Below are 16,708 nucleotides of genomic sequence, written 5' to 3'. Positions count from 1 at the left end.
TGCTCAGCTCCTGCCCTCCGAGCGCAATCTCCTCCCGAAACCCACGGCAACACCTTCTTCCACCCACCTGCCAGATGTTCCTGATGCTACGGAGTCCTCACCTGGCATCAATGCTGGTGACAGCCAGTTACATTTCCTCACTCTCTCGTGAGCCAAAATTAGCAGGTGGGTGAGTGGGAACTGAATCACCCAAGGGAGGTGAGTGTGTGTGTGTGTTTGTGTGTGTACGTGTACATGCATGTGTGTCCCTGCTGGGGAGGGGAAACACCTTTGATATCTCTTCCTTTGTTTTTATTTGTTTGCTTTCTTTCCAATATTTGCATACTGCTCCACATCCAAAGATTTCAGAGTGGAAAAACAGCAGAATAAAAACACCATGTTAGAAATGATATATTAAAAAAGAAACAGAAACAGAGTTTGGATAAAACCAAGGCCAGATCTACACTAAGCAGGATATAACACTTTGAAAACGTTTTGAAGACTGTATAGAGTGTGTGTCCTGGGCCTCAACAGTTGTCACTACTGTTATAAACCATTTCAAAGCAGTAGTATAGATCCTGCCTGAGTTTTGATAAACCACGGCCAGTCACTCAAGAAAGGCTTCCTGAAATAACAGGGTTTTCAGGAGGTGTCAGAAGCAGCACAACGTTGGCACCTGCCTGGCCTCCGAAGGCAGGGAGTTCCATAGGAAGGGGAGCCACCACACTAAAGGCTCTTCTCCTGGTGAACTCCAATCGGACCACAGGTCCATGTGAAACCACTAATGACCTCAGTGACCAGGCAGGTTGGTAAAGGAGAAGGCGCCTCTCTCAAGTATCCTGGTCCCAAGTTGATGAGTTTGTACACTAGTACCAAAACTTTAAACCTGCCCTAGTGGTGGATAGGCAGCCGGTGCAGTTCTCTCAGCAAAGGAGTTGCATGCTGAACCATAGAACCATAGAATAGCAGAGTTGGAAGGGGCCTATAAGGCCATCGAGTCCAACCCCCTGCTCAATGCAGGAATCCACCCTAAAGCATACTTGACAGATGGTTGTCCAGATGCCTCTTGAAGGCCTCTAGTGTGGGAGAGCCCACAACCTCCCTAGGTAACTGGTTCCACTGTCATAATACTCTAACAGTCAGGAAGTATTTCCTGATGTCCAGCCGGAATCTGGCTTCCTGTAACTTCAACCTTGAAAAATCCACAGATCCCCACGCATAACTGCAAGCACATAGACTAAAACAGCTTTCTCCTTTCTGGTGCCCTCCAGATGTAGCCAAGCAACAGCTATGCTGGCTGGGAGATTATGGGAGTCGTAGTTCTACACATCTGGAGTGCACCAGGTTGGGGAAGGCTGCCTAGAATACCTGTGTGAACAGAAAACTGCTTCTTGTCTAGTACTGTGGAGCAGGGGTAAACATAAAGGAGATGCTTTTTGGAAGGAAGAGCCAATCTCTTTGGATTCACTGCCTTAATCCCATCTCCAAGCAACTGGCAGAAGAGGGGCGTACACACCTCCTACACCTTTTTGTTTTGGAAAGTTAAACCACATCTAAAGCCCGCTGAAGAGGAGGAAAAATCAAGCCGCAGAAAAATCCGAGAACACAGGTTGCTTTGATCAATAAGTGCTTTTGTTCATCAAATATTAACAACGTCTCTCGTCACACTATGTCCGAAGTGGCATTGACCAAGTTGCTTAATCCCATTGTATTACGTTCCTCTGCCTCTACTCTGGACCAGAATTAGTGAAGTGGAGTGTGTGTGTGTGTGTGTGTTTGTCTTCTGAAGGCCAACATTTAACGAAGGAGGAATAATGTTTCAAATACTGATTTCAGAACCGGACCCAACGTGAATCGACGTGGGTGCTTACAAATCCACCTTGGAGGTGAAATGGCAGCTGTAGGTCCTCCAGCCCACCGGGGGGCAGTGAAGGCTCCATCTCGAGAACTACCCATGAATACTGATGGGGCTTTTGAACCATGAGAAACATCATCCAAACCAAAGATGTGCATTAGACAAGGAGCCACTGAAGAATTCCCCATCTGGCTCTCTCAGGTTGCCACCACCGCTCTCCTAATCCCCGCCACCACCACGGCGGGGCAGAGACAGCGAAGTGCTCCATTCAGAGGAATGCAGTCTGGCTTTTAGGAACCTTCCCTGCAAGTCCTGGAGTTTTGCCAGACTAGAGACCCGATTATCAGCCTTCATCAGGAGAGGCTGGGGGAAAGGTGACGCCTGGGAGTGTTTAAACCTTCAAATGGGAACGTATTGGTACATCAAGTTGCCAAATCTTTTATGAGACTTATTTCTCCAGCCCGTTTCTCAGAATTCCTCGCCTAGGAGAAACCTCCTTCTTGATCCTCCCATTATCTGCCTAATTCTCAGACCATAATAACAACTAACTAAATAAAGGAGCCACCAAATACACACAACTGAAAAACTTTCTCAATGCCTACATTCCATTATTGATTATTATTTTTAAAGGAGTGCCTGGGATGTTTTTCCAGGCCTGCTGCAAGTTAAAATCGGGGTTTTTCCCCTAGTTATCCTATTCTCCAACAAGCAGAGAAGGTTGAAAACTCACCTAAACTATGAACTCAAATTGCCTGTTCAGATGACACGTTAAGCCCTAGTTAGGCCACTAAGCCTTTTGCAGCAAATGGTTAGTGAGCATGTTTAAACCATGGTTGTATAGCCACCAGGGTTAGGAACGGTTTACATGAGATGCTAAGTCATGGTTCACACAACACGCTAGGCTATAATGTTTAGCTCACAATGCTTAACCACCGTGGCTTAGTGAGTTGTTTGAACAGGGTCAGTGAGGGATTTCAGGACAGCATCCCATGCAGAGCTCAAACCCTTAACAACGCATATCCGTTCGAATACAAGTGCTACAGAATTATAATTCCTGTCAGTCCCTGGAGTGTATGTGAACAGCAGCTTCCAGTAGGTTTAAAACAAGCTTTCATTAAGTGGTGCATAAGAAGTCATTGGTCTGTTCAGCTCAATATTGTCAACTCTGGCTGGCAGCCACACTCCAGGGCTTCAGACAGGGAAATTCCCCAACCCTACCTGAAGACACAAGGGTTCGAACCATGGACCTTCTGCATGCAAATCAGGTGCTTTACCACTGAGTCTGGCCTTCTTCTAGTGCATGTTTTACTATTCCTTGACATCAGGGCTGCATAATTCACCCATTCGCCAAGTTAAAAGCCATAAGCACACTTGAAAAGGAGCTTTAAACCACATATACAATGCCACTGGCTTCCCACTACCTGAAAGATTAACTTCAGGTACAAAATGTCATGGAAGACACCTTGAAAGATATCCACAAGCCAAATAGGAACGACAAAAATGGGCCTGAATATCCTTACCAACAATTCTGCCGCACAGTTTAGACCAGTTAAATGTTGACACAAACCCCTCTTTAGAGTAACAGGCAATGACTTTGATGACGCAGTCATCCAATGGTGAAAGTGACAAATGCAACTTAAGTTTCGTTCCACACTTTTTCTCAAATAAGTGTCCTTCCTCTGGGTGATTAGAAATGAGGCAGCTCCCGTCCAGCCGTGTTCAAATCAGTCTCCCAGGCCCGGGAAAGCTTTGGGGACAGACGTCACTTCAGCTCACTGCTGCCCTCAAGAAAGGGGGAGAAAGGACTAGGTGCTGCCACTGTTAGCCCACACAAGCCTCTCTTCCACAGCAGCTATGGCATGCTCGCATCAGTTCCTCATTTGCTTCAGCAACAGCTGAATTCCCCAGACTACATGAAGATAGCCCCTGACAGAGCAAATGAGGAATTGGTGCTTTCAATTTATAGCCACAGCTATTGGGGTTGGCTTCCCCCCCCCACACCGCTCCCCCTGGCCCTCTGAGAACACAGGTGAGGTAACAATAAGCCATCCCCTAAAACCTCTGCTTACCTGGGAGACTGTTCAGAATTTTGCTGGATAGTGCACAACTGGAAGACAAACCTCACCCGTACATTCCAGAGAGTGGGAATTAAATCTAAGCCCTCTCCAGATGTTGTAATCCAGTATCTCCCACCTCCCCCAGCAAGCAGGGCCAGTGTCCAGGGTTGATGGGAATTGTCATCCAACAACACCTGGGGAAACAAGGTGTAAAAGAGAAAGGAATTCATCAGAAGAAAATGTGACTTTCATAGAATCATAGAATAGCAGAGTTGGAAGGGGCCTACAAGGCCATCGAGTCCAATCCCCTGCTCAATGCAGGAATCCACCTTAAAGCATCCCTGACGGATGGTTGTCCAGCTGCCTCTTGGAGGCCTCTAGTGTGGGAGAGCCCACAACCTCCCTAGGTAACTGATTCCATTGTCATACTGCTTTAACAGTCAGGAAGTTTTTCCTGATGTCCAGCTGGAATCTGGCTTCCTTTAACTTGAGCCCGTTATTCCGTGTCCTGCACTCTGGGAGGATCGAGAAGAGATCCTGGCCCTCCTCTGTGTGACAACCTTTTAAGTATTTGAAGAGTGCTATCATGTCTCCGCTCAATCTTCTCTTCTCCAGGCTAAACATGCCCAGTTCTTTCAGTCTCTCTTCATAGGGCTGTGTTTCCAGACCCCTGATCATCCTGGTTGCCCTCCTCTGAACACGCTCCAGCTTGTCTGCGTCCTTCTTGAATTGTGGAGCCCAGAACTGGACGCAATACTCTAGATGAGGCCTAACCAGGGCCGAATAGAGAGGAACCAGTACCTCACGCGATTTGGAAGCTATACTTCTATTAATGCAGCCCAAAATAGAATTTGCCTTTCTTGCAGCCATATCGCACTGTTGGCTCATATTCAGCTTTGCTTAATATGGCTCTGACTTTGCTTAATATGGCTCCAACAATCAATTTGAGTGCCATTGGAATCATTGCTTAGTGAGTAGAGCAGATGTACAAAGGTAACAGACACACAAACATCAAATTTGAGCTGCTCAAAGACACCATTTTGTGATACAGCTTGATAGCACACAGCCTGTATTTAAGACCCAAAGGACCCTACCTTTAAGACCCAAAGGATCCTACATTTCTAGTGCAAGAGAAGGCCAAAATTGGACATCTGCAAAGCATTTTTTGAACTAGGGTTACCTATGACAGTTACAATATAGTCACACCAGCTACCTTTCTCAAAAGGTAGCAGCAGGCTCCCCTCCATTGGTTTAGAACATGGTGATACCCAAAGGCTTGCAACTTCATGGCAACGCACTGTGCCCCACCAAAATGGGGTAAGACTAGGAATCATTCCTAGGTTACAAAGCAATAAAGATTCCATAAACCACACCGCTGACTCAGAAAGCCTTACTGCGAGTCCAGAAAATAAGGGATTTTATGGCAGAAACACGGAAACAATTAAATGATAAAAACTCAAAAGCAAGCAAGCACGCAGACCTACCCTGTTTCAATGAAACATAAAGCATTGCCATAAATGGACACCAAATATATGAATGAATTCAACTGGACAGGTTGAAAGTGTGTGCACGAGAATGGATTATCAGATTTCATTGTTCAGCAGCAGATGAATCAGATAAAAAGACCAGGAACTTTCCCACTTACATGATAGTTTGGGGATTCTGCAACATGCAAGCTTTTGGTCCGAATGTGGTCACCGGGCATGGTCCATGCAAGGAGCGGGTCCTCCTGAAAGAGAAAGGAAACGACTTAGTTCCTGTATTACCTAAGAGTTCTTGGTAATACGCTTTCAAAACTGCAATTAAAAAAGAGATAGTGTCAACCTAATACAGTGGTTCCTAATTAACTAAGTGCTGCGGACACCTTGTTTTTCAAATGCCAAGCCATGGACATTTGAAAAAATTGTTCTCTCTATGGTAGTTACTTGTGCGAAGCAATTTTTTGGAGAAAATAAGGGGTAGCCCCTAATAAGCAAAGGATTTTAAGTATACTAAAAAAACAGACCATAAAATTTGTGATATTTGTGGTATTACCACGCAAAAATGACAATGATTTAGTTAGGAATATAAAGACGAATTTAATTTTACTAATGTCTAGTTTATAATTGAACAAATTATGACATGCCTAGCAGCTACTAAACCTAAATGAGATGGGAGAAATCATGCCTCTTTTTGTGCCGAACAATCCCTTCCACATCCGGTTCAATATTTCCTACTTTTAATCTCAAATCTGGATCAACATCGAGCCAATTTCTATGCCTGTTCTTCATATAACAAAATGTCGAAAACGTTTGTTCACAAAGATATGTGGAACAAAAGGGAACTAGATGTTTCAAAGCTTTTCCACCTAACTTCTTATAATCAGGAAAAACTGTCACCCAGAATTGGTCCAGTCTATATTCTTTGAAAAATGATTTCAATGAACCATCACAAGTCACGTCAGCAAGTGCGTCTCGCTGTTCCGCAGAGAGAGCTGTTAGTTGTACATCACCACATTCAAAAGGATTCCTTATCCATACATTTTCAGGATTAGGTGCAGGGAAGTAATCTCTGAAGCTAGTCGCAGGTGCTCAGTGATGTTATATTTTACTTCTGGTAGGAATTTGTTGTCAGTGTACTCCAGAAATGAATGGTGAATATGTGAATGGTGCCACGGAGCCCCTGGGTGGGTTACACGGACTCCCTGGGGTCCATGGACCCCCAATTGGAACCACTGACCTAATAGATTACTGCACAAACGCATCATAAGATTTAAGGTGGTGTTGGACTGAGACTCAGAAGATCTGGGTTCTAGTTCCCACTCAGCCATGGAAGCTCACTGGGCGACTTGGGCCAGTGACTGACTCTCAGCCCAACCTACCTCACAGGGCTATTGTGAGGGGGATCATGCATGCCACCTTGGGGTCCTTAGAGGAAAGGCAGGATACAAATGTAACAAATAAATGAAAATAATAAAAATGATTTTTTAAAAGAACAATTTGGCTCTAAATCAAGCAGTTTCAAGTGGGTTTGATTTCCAAAGGAGAATCAAATGTATTAACATATATAGCTGTTATACTGATTCAAGCCACTAGTCCAATGTTGGCTATTCCAGAAGTGGGCAGGCTACAAGCTTTTGAGATCTACCTTAGATGTTACTAGAATCTGCCCCAAGATCCACCAACTGGAGCTGGGTACCAAAGACATGCTTGGAATTAAAGAACAGAGTGCCTCTAAGCACATTCCAAGCTTGCGAATTTTGTTTTCAATGTCAGAACTGAATTGAGCATACTGTCTTTTCAAACAAAAGCCTGCCCCTGGTCACAGCAAGCTTCCTCCTTTGCAGCAGCCTAATTTAGCTGGAGGGAAATAATTCACTGCCGCTATTGTTAGACAATTAGGAATCAGAAACCAGTAAAAACCCAATGGATGTTCTGCTTGCCTGTGGTATAGCCCAACTGGCAATGGGTTTTCTCCCTCTACCATAACACTAGAACCCAATGGGGTCATTATCCCATAAGCTGATTGGTAGGAAATTCAGGACTGATAAAAGGAAATCCGTCTTTGCCCAGCGCATAGTTTAACTATGGAATTCACTACCACAAGACCGTGGTGACGGCCACCAATTTGGATGGCTTTAAAAGGGAGTTGGATACATTCCGGAGGAGAAAGCTATCAATGGCTACTAGCCCTGACGGCTATGTGCTATCTCCAGTATCAGAGGCAGTAGTATGCCTATGTACACCAGTTGCTGGGGAACACGGGTGTGAGGCTGCTGTTGCACTCGTGTTCTGCTTGTGGGTTCCTGGTAAACAGCTGGTTGGCCACTGTGTGAACAGAATGCTGGAGTAGATGGACCCTTGGTCTGATCTAGCATCAGGGCTCTTATGTTCTTATGTCTCTGGCAAAGGTCTCCCCCTGGACTGTTACTGGAGAGCCTTTTAAGCAGATAACTGGTGTTGGACTTACTTCCCTCAATACTTTCCCCAATGAAATAAATAGGATTTAAAGGACCTTCATTTTGGTTGGATAGCACTCATACTATTAAGTATCTGAAGTCTGCTAGGTTTTGCACAAAATATTGAATCATAGAATAGCAGAGTTGGAAGGGGCCTACAAGGCCATCGAGTCCAACCCCCTGCTCAATGCAGGAATCCACCCTAAAGCATCCCTGACAGAGGGTTGTCCAGCTGCCTCTGGAATGTCTCTAGTGTGGGAGAGCCCACCACCTCCCTAGGTAACTGGTTCCATTGTCGTACTGCTCTAACAGTCAGGAAGCTTTTCCTGATGTCCAGCTGGAATCTGGCTTCCTTTAACTTGAGCCCGTTATTCCGTGTCCTGCACTCTGGGAGGATCGAGAAGAGATCCTGGCCCTCCTCGGTGTGACAGCCTTTCAAGTATTTGAAGAGTGCTCTCATGTCTCCCCTCAATCATCTCTTCTCCAGGATAAACCTGCCCAGTTCTTTCAGTCTCTCCTCATAGGGCTTTGTTTCCAGACCCCTGATCACCCCCCTTGCCATCCTCTGAACATGCTCCAGCTTGTCTGCGTCCTTCTTGAACTGTGGAGCCCAGAACTGGACGCAATACTCTAGATGAGGCCTAACCAGGGCCGAATAGAGAGGAACCAGTACCTCATGTGATTTGGAAGAGACACAAAGAACCCTTCCCACCATCTCAGCAGCTGCTGAAACCTCAGAAGCTGGAAGGAGTTGCTGAACAGGATTTATTGGAAAACAAACAAATAAACTGCTACTTGTTCAACACTCAAGCTTTCATGTTTGGGTTTTTTAATGGATTCACAGTCCCAGTTCTCTGAAATGCATCAAACTGAACTGGATTGAATCAAGTTGCTCGTGCAGGATCGGAGCTAGTACTCCTGTAGCGGCGATAGGGATGCTATTCCTGTTATGCCACTATGCAGCCTTAGGAATGATTCATGCCAAAAAGCTACAAATTGCATAAGAGAAACTATACCGTGAATGACTGACAGACACACTTCTCATTAGGTATCCTGTATCATTCCCTATAATTAATAAATAAATCTCTCTCTCTCTCTCTCTCTCTCACACACACACACACACACACACACACACCTCTGAAGGGCCAATTATGTCATTACAGCTTGGCAGGCACATTTAATATGAATAGGGCTGCGTCCTCCAAATTTAAAAAAAGAAAAAAGAATTAAAATTTTGCACTCATCAATCCAAATTCTGTGCCCCACCCCCACCCCACCCCAAGTTTTGCACCCTGGATAAGTGGATCCCATTTGCATAATTGCTCTTATTTTGCATAATGTAGTCTACATAATTGACTTGCAACATCTAGTGTGCACTGAAATCTTCTCCGCAAAACACTGCAAACCTCATCCAGCAACTCTTCGTGGCATCAAGGTATTTCAGCGGCCAGCTGCCACAGCCATTAGAGCTAGAATCTTGTTTTGACTTCTTTCTTTTTTTTAATTGGAAGGCTAGGAAGTTGAATTTTGTAACCAGTACCAAATTTTGCATTGTTGTGGAATTGCAACACATATCTGATTAAAATCTCCCACATTAAGATGCAAACAATGTTTTCAATGGTGGTGGTGGTGACAACCTGCCCCCATAAGGACCAGTACTGGGCAAAAGGCGGGATACAAATAAATAATAATAATAATAATAATAATAATAATAATAATAAGCCTGCGAGGACAATGCAGGTATTTAGCTTTCTTGGTACGGCCTTCAAATGTTCAGTAGTCTGAACCAGCGTGTGCTGAGTTTCTAAAGATGTACACACCACCAAGGACGCACCCTTCTAGATATTCTCCAAAGCTACGCCTTAAGGCAAGAAGTCACATTACATCACAAAACTGAAATGCGTCATAAACACAGCCTATAATCACATCTGACTAAGGTAGCCTTACAAAACAATCAATCATAAGCTACTAACCTACAAGTATCATTTTTACTAGCCCACTATGCAACTATGCGACACGTCAACAACCTAAATTAGAGAGCTACTTCTCTTCGGCTCCTCGCCTGGAGGCATTTTTTCTTCACCACAGGTGACCAGGGACATGACATAAGCAGCCATTCCCCAGTCACTTCTGGTGAGGAGCAATTATCACCAGGTAAGCTTGGAACAAGGGCATGAATATACATTGAAGCACACACTCTGGTTTTTTGAAGACCACACTCCAGACAGAGACGACAGCGATTTTATGCAATTACAGAGCTTCAAACAGGTGGCCTCAGATACATTCCCAAGGTCTCTAGCCCATACAGCTGCTCTCTGAACTCCCTGACCCCACCCTGACACATTCCGAAGAACCCCATCTTTCTCTCCTGGCGAGCTAAGACAACAGATCTTTTGTTTCTCTGCGTGTTTGAAGTAGACAACAGCACTTTCCCATTATCACATCACAGTAAAAAACAAATGTCCATGTGAGATGGGACAACTTGGAGTGCGGGGGGGGGGGGGGGGAGAGGTGAAGAGACCTTCACGCCAAGTTTTTTGTTCTGTGAAGCCTAAAAACACAAAACAAGCTCACTAAGTTTATATGCTGCTTTACCCCAAAGCAAATTAAAGCCTGTCTATGTATGCTCACACACTCAAACGTAGGGACAAGAAATACATAAATCCAAATGGATATGATCAGGAAACACAAGCTACCCCAACGGAATAGCTCAGAGCCGCCTCCCTCAACCTGGTACCGTCCAAATGTTGTTGAATGCCAAATCCCATCAGCCCCAGTGAGAATGGCCAATGGTCAAGGATGATGGGAGGTGAACTCCCAACAACTTTTGGAGGGCCATATGTTCCGCAACTCTGCTTTAATATTACAACTCTCTTGGTGTCATGCTCAAGCTATCACTGTGTTTCCCATAACCATGAACTCCGCATTCCAAGACATATCAACTTCCTTATGGAGCTTGGTTCATGGGGCCTTGTATTTAACAGCGCACCTGGCTGCCAGAGGAAACAAGGAATTCCACGCTGGCACCTGAGCGGGCAGGCAGAGGAAGGATGGATCTCTCCATACCTCCTCCACCAGTCCACTTCGTATTTATTTTATTCATTACATTTTTATACCGCCCAATAGCCGAAGCTCTCTGGGCGGTTCACAAAAATTAAAACCATAATAAAAACCTACCCTACCCTACCCAGTGCCTGTTTGCATTCTCTTCCTCTCCTTATCGCTTTACTATGATTTTAATAGAATGTAAGCCTATGCGGCATGGTCTTGCTATTTACTGTTTTACTCTGTACAGCACCATGTACATAGATGGTGCTATATAAATAAATAAATAAATAAATAAATAAATAATAATAATAATAATAATAATAAAACAACCAACAGGTTAAAAGCACAATTACAAAATACAGTATAAAAAGCACAACCAGGATAAAACCACGCAGCAGAAATGGATATAAGATTAAAATACAGAGTTAGAACAGTAAAATTTAAATTTAAGTTAAAATTAAGTGTTAAAATACTGAGAGAATAAAAAGGTCTTCAGCTGGCGATGAAAGGAGTACAGTGTAGGCGCCAGGCGGACCTCTCTGGGGAGCTCATTCTACAACCGGGGTGCCACAGTGGAGAAGGCCCTCCTCCTAGTAGCCACCTGCCTCACTTCCTTTGGCAGGGGCTCATGGAGAAGGGCCCCTGTAGATGATCTTAAGGTCCGGGCAGGCACATATGGGAGGAGGCGTTCCTTCAAATAACCTGGCCCCAAACCGTTTAGGGCTTTTAATGTTAATACCAGCACTTCGTAGAAGATTACAAATAAATAACCTGCCTTTCCACGCTGGCTTCCCTTCCACCTCAACCAGGATTGTCACCCAGGCTACTAGCCTCTTAGCAGGCCAGTTGAAATAAAAAAAAGCAAGCTAGTAATTTTTTTGGACATATTGAAAAGTGTGCCTTAAAACCAATCTTCCCCTTTCTAAGACCTAGAGGGTTTCCCCCCGCCCTTGTTAGCTTCTTGAATGAGCCATGATTTCGAAGATTCTGTATCCCACACCAACTTCTGCCCATTTACAGTATCATCATAAGAGTCTGGTCATAAGATAATGCTCGTTACAGCAACTAGAGGATGTGGTTCTTTTTTAATCAGAGATGAAAGTAATACCATAACTATTCTGGTCATCACACAATGAAGATCATCAGGGATGAATCCTTAAGCAACACGATGACACAGTTATAACTATATAAATACCTGTATCACCATCGCTACTGGTACTGTGACAGTGACTAACTTGTCTTAGGCGCTTGAGCAACGCCAAATCAACACGCCTCCGTCCTCGTCACAATGTATACAGGTCATCACGGAACAGAACTTCAAGAAAAGTGGGGACTGAAGAATGGGATTCTTCTTGGATTTAAAGGACTGCTTGTCTGACTGATGCAGGCAATGAAGTTAATGTTTTGCAGGGGGGAGAAATTCAGAACAGGCGCTGCTAAAGATAAGGGTCCCAAAATGGTTCTGCAGGCCTCACTTCCTTTGCATAAACTCTTGCGTATGCAGAAAGGCTCCTCTGCCTATCACATAACCATCGTGTTCACTGTTTATTATTATGTTATTGCTGAATTTACGTGTATCCCGCCTTTTCCCCAATACTGGGCCTCAAGGCGGCCTTACAAAATTTAAAACATATAGATTTTAAAACCTATGAATAGAAATATACAAAAGTTTAAAATATAGTCCAATACTAAAACATTAAAAATATATGACAATTTTAAAAGACCTTAGCACAGACGGAGGCCCAGATTAATCGCCGAAGGCCTGCCGGAACAAAAAAGTTTTTGCCTGCCTCTGAAACCTCATCAAGGAGGGAGCCAGCCTAGCTTCCCTGGGAAGAGAGTTCCAACGCACTGGAGCAGCCACCGAGAAGGCCCTCTCCCATGTTCCCACCAAGCGCGCCTGTGATGGTGGTGGGACTGAAAGAAGGGATTCCCCAGAAGATCTCAAAGCATGGGCAAGCTCATAAGAGAGAACAGTCTTTCAGATAACCTGGACCCGAACCGTATAGGGCTTGATAGGTCATAACCAGCACTTTGAATTGTGCCCTTGAAACAGACTGGAAGCCAGTGGATCTATTTTAACAGGGGAGTAGTATGCTCCCTGTAACCAGCCCCGGTCAACAATCTGGCTGCAGCTCTTTGAACCAGCTGAAGTTTCCGAACACTCTTTAAAGGCAGCCCCACATAGAGAGTGTTACAGTAATCCAATCGGGATGTAACTAAGGCATGTATCACCGTGGCCAGGTCTGACATCTCTAGGAATGGGCACAGTTGGCGCACTAGTTTTAACTGTGCAAATGCACTCCTGGCCACCGCTGAAACCTGGGCATCATCGTCAATATCAAATTCAGTTACACCTGCTGCCAAGTAAATCTACATAGGAGAAGGCTGTAAGCATCACAGTGAAGTGGAAATGAGCTATCCTGAATTTCCATTTATTTATTTCCTTGGTCCGAGCAGGCTAGAGAACATTTTGCAAGCTATTAACTGTTGTAGGCTTATTTATTTTTATTTTATTGACTTAAAACATTTCTTGGCTGCTTTTCAGGGCAGAAGACCTGCCAAGGCGACTTAGAGCAATAGAATACATAAAAACAGTTAAAATATTAAAAGCAATAAAAACATAAACACAATAAAACAGCGATAAAAACAAAAAAAACAGCAACAACACGGCAACAGCAGCAGCAACAGTATTCATATCTCGAGAAGGCCATGGTAAAATAATGTTTTCAAGGCCTTCTTAAAAGCCTGCAATGATGGAGCATGGCAGACTTCCAATGGCAGCTTGTTCCAAAGGTGTGTGGGGCCACAGCAGAGAAGGCCCTCTCAGGCGTGGTCACCCACGAAATTGGTCTCACGGGTGGGCAAATGAGAAGGGGCTCTCTTTCTGATCTGAAAGAGCGGGCAGGCTGATATGGGTGAAGGCGGTCCTTCAAGTAACTTGGTCCAAAACCATCATGGTGTATCCTTGAGAATACTAGCACTTTTTGCATTTTAAAATTTTCTCCAGACCTTCACACCTTTACTCCAGATGTTTTGGACAGCAATTTCCAGGAATCCTGACAGTTGCCCATGCTGGCTGAGGCTGATGGGAGTTGAAGTCCAGAGCCACTACCAGTTATTTATTCATTTTAAAAACTTAGATCCTGTTCCCCTCTCCCCTGCACTCGCCCTCGGATGGATTTAAGGTGGCTATAACAAAGAGCACCCTAAGAACAGCAACCACAAGAGACCAGTGTTCACATCCCAGGCTGAAGAACAAATAAAGATAATTCCTGAAAAAACAATGTTCATAAAGACACAGCATTAAAAAAGATAAGCCAAAAGCTGTCTTCTCTTCTGCTGCTCCCAGACTGTGGAATGGCCTGCCGGAGGAGACTCGTCAGCTTAACAGTCTTTTAGCATTCAAGAAAGCTATCAAGACTGATCTCTTCCGGCAGCAGGCCTATCCAGTAGAATTTTAGGATATTTTAATATGTTTTTAGGATGCTTTTAGGATGTTTTAAACAGTGTCTACCACGTTTTTAATCAGTATTTTATGTATGTTATGCTTGCTGTTGTTCCCCGCCTCGATCCAATCGGAAAGGTGGGTAATGAAATATATTATTATTATTATTATTATTATTATTATTATTATTATTATTATATAACCAACCTCTCCAAAAGAGAGATCTGATAAGAACCTAGAAGAGCAGCAAAGGAAAAGTGGGCCTCTGACTCATGCCAGTTCGAAGAAAGAGTTTGGCAACCTGCTATGCAGTGTACCAGAAGAGGTGTCACAAGAGAAAGCCCCCATGGCAAAATCAAAATAAAATAATAATATTAATATTATTAATAATAATAATAATAATTTGCAAGTTCCCAGCTGGCAAGACTGATTTGAATTCAATGTTCTCAGGTGTTGCAAGGGTGGATAAGATGGTTTGATGAAGCGAAATTAGATTGCTTGTACTTATTAAAATGATGTCCTCCTGCCCCCACACAGACACACCTGTCGCATTGACAAGGCTGCAGGAATATCTTTCTACCAGGCTTTCACAAGTAAGTCAAGAAAAAAAGGAGGGAAAGTCCACACATAATACACAAGAATACAGACAGGCCATGATCACAATCAGTCCCAAATACAGGGGGTTAAAAGTTAGGACACTAAACCTGTAATCCTAAACACTCTCTTTAGGGATTAAATGCACGCACTAAACATAGCAGACATTTCTTTCAAGTAAACACATTCAGGACTGCGCTATAAGACGTGTTCCTGTCTATTTATCTCTTGCCTTCCTACAGCTCCTCCACACCCAATAATTTCAACACACTCCCTTTCACCTGCTTTTAACCACATGTTACATTTTCTCTTCCTTCTCCATTTCTCTCTCTTTCCCTTCCCACTTGCTTCAAGTAATACAGAGTGGGGAAAGTGATCTCACGAATGGAGAGGGGGCTAGATTCAGACTGAGGATGCCCCAAAAGTGGGCTGGTGCCAACAACTACATTAAAAAAAACATCAGCCCAATTACATTAGCTGGAATTAGGTCTTCTATAAACACAAACTGCAGAGTCCAAGAGAGTGTGCACAGAAAAATGCACCATCTTGCCAAAACAATATTGGCCTTCAACCAGTGGGTTTCGGCTGATAATTGGGTTGCAATCAATGTGGGTGGTACAACTTAGGGAAAGGTGGTTAGGGTTAACCACTATGTGTACCGCTGCCAGACAACCACTTAACCACCCTCTGCAGCATGGTTAACCTAACCACTCCTTAACCACCTATGGCAGGCAGAAGTCTTCTGGCCACTCTCTCATGCATCCCAGCAGCCCAGACTGCTGCCGGTGGCCATTACAGGCTGCTGCTGCTGCTGCTGCTTACAGCCACAGGCAGCCATCTCAGGGCCAGTGCTGCTTGAGCTGTTTTTTAACCTTCAGGAAAAGGAGGAAAGGACCCTCTCGTGCCAGCACTGAGTCATTACTGACTCTTGGAGGGACGCCAGCTTTCGCTGACGTTTTCTTGGCAGGCCTTATAGCGGGGTGGTTCGCCGTTGCCTTCCCCGGCCATGATTACCTTTCCCCCAGCTAACTGGGTACTCATATTACCGACCTCGGGAGGATGGAAGGCTGAGTCGACCCGAGCCGGCTGCCTGAAACCAGCTTCCGCTGGGATCGAACTCAGGCCGTGGGGAGAGATTCGGCTGCAGAAACTGCTGTTTTACCGCTCTGCGCCACACGAGGCTTTCAGGAAAACCACCCCCCAAAAATGGCCCAAAGTTGCATTGTTGGCTGGTGGTTTTTTCCTACATTTTTGCGGTTTTCCCAAACCAAGACAATCCAATTCCGTTGACAGGGACAGCGTTGCTAAAGGCCAAGGGTAAGATCGCCCATTTTGACCTTAGAGAACAGTCAGACGCAGCAGGGGCAAGGAGCTCTATAGTAGCACTTAACTAACCATGGTTAACCACGGAGGCCTATTCAGACGACACACTAAGCCATGATTAGGGCTGTTAAACTGTAGTTATGTAGACACCATGGTTAGGAAAACCGCTAAGCCAGCACAGTTAGCTCAGAACGCTTAATCATCATGGCTTAGTATGTCATCCGAACAGGGCCTTTCTTTCTTAAAGCAGGGCTGGGAAACTTGCAGATACATTCCTTAGCCTACATAGATCCCACATTGGCCAACCGGCTGTTGATGAGAACCCCACAAAGAGGACATGAATGCAACAGCACCCTTCCAGCCATGTTCCCCAGAAACAGGTTGCAAAAACTCCCAGCGATAAATTCAAACCTCTAGACAGGAACGAAGAGGAAGGAGGAAGATGGAGGAGGGAGAGTAAAAGAGGA

The 16,708-nt window shown here is 44.5% G+C and overlaps 1 protein-coding gene across 5 annotated transcripts in view; it reads right to left on the bottom strand.

The window, feature by feature from the left end:
- Positions 1 to 16,708, bottom strand: part of NADK (NAD kinase) — a 53,465-nt gene that overhangs the window by 22,597 nt on the left and 14,160 nt on the right. For 4 of the 5 annotated variants that reach the window (XM_063145547.1, XM_063145550.1, XM_063145549.1 and 1 more), the window contains exon 3: positions 5,537 to 5,620. In XM_063145547.1, coding sequence (XP_063001617.1) covers positions 5,537 to 5,620 — 84 coding nt within the window. The remainder of the gene's footprint in view (positions 1 to 5,536; positions 5,621 to 16,708) is intronic. The other variant, XM_063145551.1, reaches the window with a different exon arrangement.

This window comes from Elgaria multicarinata, chromosome 20 (assembly GCF_023053635.1).
Source record: "Elgaria multicarinata webbii isolate HBS135686 ecotype San Diego chromosome 20, rElgMul1.1.pri, whole genome shotgun sequence".
Classification (NCBI taxonomy): domain Eukaryota; kingdom Metazoa; phylum Chordata; class Lepidosauria; order Squamata; family Anguidae; genus Elgaria; species Elgaria multicarinata.
The sequence above is the reverse complement of the archived record's forward strand: the minus strand, read 5'-3'. Positions and strand labels throughout refer to the sequence as shown.